The sequence below is a fragment of the Dreissena polymorpha genome, chromosome 8 (genome assembly GCF_020536995.1).
Source record: "Dreissena polymorpha isolate Duluth1 chromosome 8, UMN_Dpol_1.0, whole genome shotgun sequence".
Classification (NCBI taxonomy): domain Eukaryota; kingdom Metazoa; phylum Mollusca; class Bivalvia; order Myida; family Dreissenidae; genus Dreissena; species Dreissena polymorpha.
In genome coordinates, this window is record NC_068362.1 from 36,804,756 (window position 1) to 36,814,041 (window position 9,286).

Genomic DNA, 9,286 nt, shown 5'->3' on the forward strand with positions numbered 1-9,286 from the left:
TGCTGCACACATGCATTACAGGTGCTTTGTTCGAAGACGTTGCACTGCTCTTCTGATAATGTGGCATTTTAGTATAACTTTGCCTCTGAACCTTCAGTATATCTTCGTTTTAACAGATGATATAACCTTCTCACAACAATGCCTTTACTTTTATGGTAATTATGAGTTATAACTTTGCTGCCTTTTGATTCACACAAAGGCTCTTTTCCCTTTTAGTACAGTCGATTATTTTCAATCAAATAAAACCCCTTGTATCTTTGAAATCTTCGCAGTGTAGATCGTTCTAAGGGTGTCTTTTCTTCAACCGGTATATGACACGCCCCGCCCGATACCACTTCGAACATTACCCTATACTCTGTATCGGACATTAGCACGCACGTCTTCCAGCCCTTTGCTAGCGCCATCACAATCAACAACAGCAAATATATCAACCTTTAATACAGCATTAATATTATGTTAGTGAACAACAATAAACTAAAACTCTGTTAACGGTTCTATTTTATTGCTTTTACTAAAATGTATTATCAACGTTAAACTGTTGTAATATTTTAAGAATACCATTTTACGAAAAATCGCAAAATTAGGGAATTCCAATCTCTATTATAAGACCTTAATCAAAAGCACTGTTCACCAAGCTTGACATACAGGTACACTGCATGATATTATTCCAATCAAATCGTTATGGTTACGACGTCATTTCCCCTGACCTGCACCGTCCGATCATATGAGACCGTAATTGTGCGTTCCCTTATTCCAGAGCAAACGAAACATATTTTCCCCATGCGGTAACACATGTAATAAGCATTTGGTAATACGATGGGTGGACACAGTGTCATGTAAATTTGTCAAGTACTTTGATAATGATTCAAACACTCTAGATGCTTTGGGGCTGACCCTCGTACCCCGTTATCTCAACATTTTACAGTATTGTTTAAATTAAGGTATCGCGAGCCACGCGCACTGAGTTTAAGGGCGAATACTCTACTGTTTGTGTAGAAGTCAAAATCTGTCTCCGGGTTGAATACTACCGATTGTTTCCATTGACTTATTTAATACAGAGCGCGTGATAACGAATTGCGATGGCACGTGCGCTTCATTAAGATAGCCAATGAAAAAACTCAAAAGTATTTTAGTCCGGTGGCAGCATAATACTTCTGCACCGACAAATCCATTTAGAGTAGTCGCCTTTTAACGTTCGCGATACGTTTATTGTATATGACTTTGCAAAGCTTTTTATAAAATCTGGTCCCGGTGCGATCCTGGATCGATGATTCTATCCAAGAATATTTGCCTTCTATCGCTGATGCAAAGTTAGCAAAGCTGTCAGTATCCAGCAGAAATACCGAGGAATTCACATATGTTTTACCCAGACGGTTCCTGTAAGACTGACCTAATTTAACCAAACTTGTCGAAACTGCCTTAAACCTAGAACAAAAACTTACGGGCACCTCGCTTTTTCCGTTTACCGATCAGGTCAAAACAAGGATTTTTGTCATTTTTGAATACAACTTAACGTTTTTTGGTCTGAAATGAATAAATATGACCGCTTCGGTCGATCTTCACCACAGCTGACAATTATTGATAATACTGACGACAACTGATCAATTCGGGCAATACTAACTAAAAACTGGTGAAAGTCGGCCAAATGAACCTCGTCGGGTAATCTAGATCTTACCTGAAAGTGTTAGTCATTTTTACTTCAACTTTATATTTTTAACATGACATACACAGGTTTGCGACATTTATCGTTAATGTTGCGACATATATCGTCAGTTGAAATATTTGCGACATTTATCGTTAAAATTGCGACATATATCGTCAGTAGGATTTGCGACATTTATCGTTCCTTGCGACATTTATCGTCAGCGTTGCGACAAATCTCGTAGCCTGCGACATATAAAGGCGATGCGACATTTAACGGCGCTACACACAGGAAAAGAAACTTTTACGTGAAATGAACTATACCTACGAACAGTAAACGTGGCATTCTACAAAGTGACATCGAAGCTTCGCACTACGTTACCCTATATTTATTCAATAGAATACGCAATTTTATTTTGCAATACCTGAATTTAAAATAACCAATATATAATTCTTAATAGACAATTTATCACAAAGATCATGCCAGGATACTGCTTCAATAATGTATTTTGTTCAAACAAACGCGTTGACATGCACAGAAGTCACACCGCAAGACTGACTGCGCATTGTTAATATATTATTTACAATCGGTCGGTGCCATGAAGTTCATTCTATGAATTTTGCTTTGTTTGGCGCCATGTAGTTCAAATACTAAAACAATAATGGGTTCAAAAATAAATATATCACAATCTAACTTTCCAATTGATTGAGCAATTAAAAAAGGGTATTTAATTATATGAAACGTTTTTTTTTCTATACACAATTTAACATCTATCTATATGTTTGAGGTCATACTTTGAGGTAAAAGGCAAAAGTGTATTGTCTACATGTTGCTTTCAAACTATTCTCAGTGCAATAAATGGTTTCAAATTTAGTTTTTACAGTTGTTCAGAAATAAAAAGAAATCATTAAGTGGTTCGCTTTACAATGTATTTCATATATAAAAAAAACCTACTTCGTTCGATGGCTGTTTAATACATTTGCGAAATTGCTTTAAATTGTATAAATACATGTATCAATTCATTTCTGACTCATGTAATATATATTTAACTTGACACACCGGTAATATGATCAGGAAAGTAATTCTGGCAAATATATCTTCTGGTCATGTATTTAAGCCTTGAGACCAATTGCGGAAGCAATGCAGGACAATACGACATACATTCAAAAAAGAACAACAAATGCTTAACTCTTTTTTCAACGCATTGGAACGGTAAATGCAAAGAATGTGATGGGAGGGGGGCTTTAGTTTATCGTTTAAATGATTGAAACGTGGAACACTTCAGCCAAAATATAATCACCAAATTACATCGGTACATAAAAAATATTCCTAAATGTGTAACATTTACTGACGGTCGAACGACGCTTATTTGGACACGAAAATCATCTTTAGATATACTACTTAGTGTGTATGTTTAAGTTTATTTACGGGTCCATCAGCCGCTTCGTAGAGTGCATCTATATGGTCGACCTGCCCCTGTGACCCTTCAGGAGAAAAAAATTATTTTGACCCAAAGTGGGTTATTTACCGTCCACCCGAGAATTCGCCATATATATAATTGTGATACAAGTATACCAGTGCACGTGGCGAATGAGACTGTTCTCTGGTAGATAGGTTCATATGTGGCATATCAGATTAGTAATGTTGATGTCAAGAGGTAAAGGAGCCATAAACTATTATATTACATGTATACCGAGAAAGTCTTAAATCTGGCTCATTTACCAATTACCAGTGGTTTTAGTTTCTCTCCTGAAATTAAATGAAGCCACGCTTAGGTAAATTACGCACACCAGCTACTACTGTATTTGGCAAATATCAATTTTTCTAACTGCTTACTATCCTGTTATCAGCGTGTCGCTGTCATGATGTTTACACAGGTTTGAATGAAAGTGGCTATTTTCGGGAAACTGAAGTGTCGGCGTCAGCGGAACATCAAAGAAAATGTCAAATTAAAATATATTTTAACTGGAAAAAAAGAATGGGCCATAACTCATCTAAAGGACAAACATTCTGTCCAAACCATACTAGCATTAGTTGTAAAAGCAGTTTCATAAAAAGTAGTACCTTTATTTATAGAAGGAGTTGTGCATGTTGCAGCTAAACCAAATGTATTAGTAAACGTTGTACAAGTTGCTCCACTACTAGAAGCAGTAGAAGTAGTTGTACAAGTAGGAAAATGACCGCTTGTTACAGAAGCAGTTGTATAAGTGATAGTACTTCCACTAGTAGTAGAAGCAGTTGTATAAGTATTAGTATTACCACTATTTGTAGATGCAGTTGTTTAAGTAGTGGTTCTACCACTAGTTGTAGAAACAGTTGCACAAGTAGAAGTACTACCACTAGTTGTAGAAGCAGTTGTACAAGTAGAAGTACTACCACTCGTAATAGAAGCAGTTGTTCATGTAGTAGTACTTCCACTCGTTATAGAAGCATTTGTACAAGTTGTAGTACTACCACTAGTTGTAGAATGATTTGTACAAGTAGTGGTACTACCACTAGTTGTAGAATCATTTGCATAACTAGTAGTACTACCACTAGCTGTATAAAAAGTTGTACAAGCAGTATTACAATCACTCGTTATAGAAGCAGTTGTACAAGGTGTAGTACTACCACTAGTTGTAGAATAAGTTGAAAAATTAGTGGTACTACCACTAGTTGTAGAAGCAGTTGTATAAGTAGTAGTACTACCACTAGTTGTAGAAGTAGTTGTACAAGTAGTAGTACTACCACTTGTTGTAGAAGCAGTTGTATAAGTAGTAGTACTACCACTAGATGCAGAAGCAATTGTATAAGTAGTAGTACTACCAATAGTTGTAGAAGTAGTTGTACAAGTAGTAGTACTACCACTAGTTGTAGAAGCAGTTGAACAAGTAGTAGTTCTAGCACTAGTTGCATAAGTATTTGTATCAGTAGTATTACTACCACTAGATGTTGAAGCAGTTGTACAAGTAGTGGTGCTACTATTAGTTGAAGTAGCAGTTGTACAAGTTGTAGTACTACCACTGGTTGCATAAGTATTTGTATAAGTAGTGGTACTACAACTAGTTGCAGAAGCAGTTGTATAATTAGTAGTATTACCACTAGTTGTAGAAGAAGTTGTACAAGTAGTGGTATTTCAACTAGTTGTAGAAGCAGTTATGAAAGTAGAACTACTACCTATAGTTGTAGAAACAGTTGTGCAAGTAGTAGTACTACCACTAATTATAGAAGCAGTTTTACAAGTATCAGTACTATATGTATAGCATTTGCACTATAAGTAGTAGTTTAACAAATAGTAGCAATACCAATAGTTGTAGAATAAGTTGAACAAGTTGTTTTACTACCAACATAAGTAGAGGCAGTGGTATAAGTTGTAGCAGTACCAATTGTTGTAGAAGTAACTGAAGTATAACCACTATGCTGCACTCTTTTTATAACTGCGGTACGTGTATACATTTGGTGTACCGATGCGTTCATGTGCATAAGCTTGTCGACATGTTTGATCCACATAATAGAATGTTAAAATCTTGAGTTGTATCATATTTAAGTTTTATAAATATTAATGAACGCTTTAGTTGTTATTATTCCTATATCATAAGGAATGTAAAATAGGTATTACACGAAAGCTACTTATTTCATAGTATGAATTGTGTAGCCATTTAATGCAACAACTTATGCAATGCTGTTTACATGTTTTGTTTTAAGAACATTGCTCTAATTGATAAGTCACAACTGAGATATCTATACGACTCCGTGTATTCTTGAATGAAGCCACAATTTCGAAATGTGCAGTTCAAGACTTAAGCGCATTCGTTGTTTTTGTCAATGGCATTATTAACGTTATGTTTATCTATGTATCAAATATAACGTGTCTGCACAATAAATTGTCATACGTCGAATCAAAAGCCTGCTGTATGTCACGTGAAACAATGATGTCTGATTAGCCCAATGGAAAATGACCTTTGTATAACGTAACTTTATTCCAAGTGCGCATGCCTCAGTATTGGAAATGTGAGATGTTCACTTTCACTGAAGCAAGAGGAGCATCAAGATGTTTGGAAAACTGACGAAAGTAATACTTCTGGTGCACTTATTTGCGAGATGTGGAAGCGCGGCAAAGAACTCACAGTTCATCAGAGTTCCTAACGCGATACAAATGCCATATGTGATGATGTGGAGCTTATCTGCCAGGGGATTCTTTGAATGCGCTGCGCATTGCCGTGAAGACTGTTTGTTTCTGAAGTATGAGGACAATGGATCGGGCTCAGGCACATGTTACCTGTACAATCTAAGGGACGAGATCTATACCATGCTGAAATTCGTGAATGGTCCAAATCGGTACAAAAAGGTAAACTCACATTGACACTTTATTTACATGTTTGTTAAATATAACGTATATCGTATCGACATGTTCATATATTTACACACACATATATTGCTATTAGAATCGAAAAGAATATTCTCAATTACACCTTCTTCATTGTTGGGGAATTCCCAATTCATTAGAAATTTTTCAAATATGTATTAACCCATTTATGACTAGCGTCTAGAAAAAGAATTGGCAAAGAGCGTAGATCCAGATGAGACGCCGAATCATGCGGCGTCTCAACTGGGTTCGCGCTGTTTGCTTAAAGGAATTTCTGTAAGAAATATTCTAAATATAGAAATAAATATACTAGAAATCCCTATTTTTGGAAAAAAAAATGATCCAATTTAGAAGGATGGGAGAGTCCACAAGGCATAATGTATTAACGTGTTTTTCGTCAACGATTTGAATGTTAAACCATTGAGAATGGTGCTTTGGAGTAATGTTAATTTAATGTTGTTTACCAAATAATTATGAATAATTGTTCTTATTTAAACATAAACTAAAATTAATAAAAGCAGCATACTAGATGAATATTGACGAATTTTTAAATATAGTTTGAATATTTAACATAGCATTAAACACAACCGTAATACTAAATTTCGCGGACTAATGCACTACAAACTTTTTAGGATTTCAGTTGTTATTCACATTCGATATCAGTTTAACGATATTCTTTAACTAGCAAAAGAGAATAGTTTTTAAGGTAATATTGCCCTATGTTTCTTTAGATCTTCATCAATTATATCAGTTACTGTCTTAAACAAGTAAACGGACTAGAGGGCGTCTCAATAAGCCATAGGCTTTCAATGCCATCGAGCTAAAATTACTAGGTTTAAACTAAAATAATAAAAGCCGCTCGATATTGAAAACGGTGCGCGTCAAACAGTCATATGATGCACCAACACAGCCCATGTTTTATTGGTGCATAAACCGACTCTCATGAAGCATTTCAAACTCAGCTGAACGTGTCTCTGATTGGGAAAGGAAAAAGTGTTCAAGGGAGTAGTGTAAATAGAAAATAATAGGTTGGTGGCGGGGATGGAGAATGGTTATCTGGCAAGTCGGAGGAATTTATCGGGTGAGCCTCCCCGTCATCAACCTATTATTCTATTTATCCTGTCACATTTTCAGCATTCGTTGAAATGTTTTTAAAATATCTAGTTTTCGAGTATTTTGTGTTTAAATATTAAATATGGGAAAACCCACTCGCGAGCAAAAACATTGTGACGTCACGTCATGCAAAGCGCTTAGGCTAGCTTCCATCTTGTTAAACAACACAGAAATCGAGTTAATCGTTATTAACTCAATACACAAAGACGAAATTATGCTCTTTAAATGATAATGTTTAAACAAACAGTACTGTACATGTATTTGGTATTTTTTAATAGAAAAAAGTATAGTTTATTAATAGACAATAGTTCAGGCATGCGCAGAGAGCAACTGACGGATATTCGAGGTCACGTGGTCAACTAACCTAATATCTTTTGGGATAATAGGTTACCTGGTTATCGGGCTGGTTTAAAGGCACGTGACAGGATAACTATCGCGCTATGAATAATAGGTTGGTGACGGGGATGGAGAATGGTTATCTGGCTCGTCGGAGGATCTTATCGGGTTCGCCTTCGCCTCACCCGATGAATTCCTCCGACTTGCCAGATAACCATTCTCCATCCCCGTCACCAACCTATTATTCTCTATTTTTTCAACTACTATTATACGGTGAAGCGTTGTTTATCATTTGTATTAATCCAGAGAAATAAGCCTCACTCTGTTAAAAGGGGGTTTAATAAATGTGCTTAAAGTGTCGTCCCACATTAGACTGTGCTGTCCGCACAGGCTAATCAGGGTCGACACTTTCCGTATGTATTGTATTTTTCGTTTTAAGAGAGTGTCTGCTTAGCAAAAAAAACAGTTACAGCGGTGAGTGTTGTCCCTGATTAGACTGTGCGGACTGCACAGGCTAAACTGGGACGACACTTAAACCTTATGCAGTATACCCCTCCTTTTCACAGAGCACGGCCCAAATGGAGTTATACTGTCTTTGTATTGTTTGATACTTAATACATGTGCATGTATTAAATCTACATATACGTGCGTTTGTTCAAGTATTTATGTTTTATTTTGTTTAACATGATTGGAACAATGAGTGCAATGATTTGCTTCATTCAGTTGTGATAGAAACGCAAAGACTGTTACTTTGTAATTTAGGTGTAAACAATAAGATGTGTACATTTTTGTATACACTTTTTAAAACAAAAATAATTGAAAAACAAACGCGCATATTTTGAAAAATTATGCATATGGTGATATTTAATAAATATTTATGAATAACGACTAAATACCTTCAGTAAATTAGTATTGGCTTTTAATAGACACTCCTTGCAAATCATCGAACGGCTTAACATCTTTAAAATGGCGATCATTCATTTCAATAATTGAATATTGGAATAGTTATGTCTCTCCCGGGTGTCGTATTTCATAGCAGGGCTTTTCAGTAGCAAACTTCGTACAAAGACATGTAATTTATGCATACCAGAATAGACGTTTTCCAAATAATGTATATGATCGTATGTATTCTAATTGACAGGTCTATCCCCCCGCCGATGTTTTTGTTGGAATCTTTGAAGGAAAAACATGGTTCGATGCGAGAGACTTCTGTCAGAGTCTGGGAAGCAGCTTGGCCATCGCTGACAGCACCGCCAAGGTGGAGAGAATGTACAACCTGATAGGTAATAGAGCCTGGGAAGCAGGAGGTAGATTCTGGGTAGGAGGCCATTTCACTGGGACGACCTGGAACTGGCTATCCGGGGCGGTCGTGACGCCCGCTCCTTGGGCAACTGGCGATGGAAATTGTCTTGAGGTGTGGAATAGACTGTGGTCCGATTGGAATTGCTATTACCCGTTATGGTCATTTTGTGAATATTAGCTTTACAAACAAGTTTCAAACGTATGCAAAACATGAAAATGTGTTTTTGTAATGAGCAGTCTCAAAATAAGTTTACTTTAGCTTAACTCTGGTTATCTTTAATAAATATAATCATCGTATTATCAAATGAGTTGAGTTATTTTCCTTTTTGAAAACTGTTTGACAAAAGAATAATTTATGTTGAAAGAAACTGTCCGTGCATTAAGTAGTGTAAACTGACGGTACTGAAATCCGATTACGTTCCGTATTAATATACGGTAAAATAGAGACAAGAATATCTCACTGAATTACGGTTTTAGTTTTATCTAAAACCCTAAGCATGTGCAAAAACAAAACTAAATAAAAATATTGGATAACCAGCTTGCGTACA

At 36.1% G+C, this 9,286-nt stretch overlaps 2 protein-coding genes across 2 annotated transcripts; one reads left to right on the top strand and one right to left on the bottom strand.

Annotated features, from left to right (window-relative positions):
- Positions 1-348: 348 nt before the first annotated feature.
- LOC127840448 (uncharacterized) lies at positions 349-5,131 on the bottom strand. Its single transcript, XM_052368865.1, is given in 4 exon segments — positions 349-432; positions 3,834-4,033; positions 4,292-4,410; positions 5,076-5,131. Coding segments are annotated over 4 exon segments (459 nt in total).
- A 467-nt stretch (positions 5,132-5,598) lies between these two features.
- LOC127841143 (uncharacterized) lies at positions 5,599-9,035 on the top strand. The gene is made up of 2 exons (XM_052369773.1): positions 5,599-5,969; positions 8,578-9,035. Exons 1-2 carry the CDS (start codon positions 5,673-5,675, stop codon positions 8,914-8,916), a joined length of 636 nt encoding a protein of 211 aa, XP_052225733.1. The 5' UTR covers positions 5,599-5,672; the 3' UTR covers positions 8,917-9,035.
- Positions 9,036-9,286: the final 251 nt, after the last annotated feature.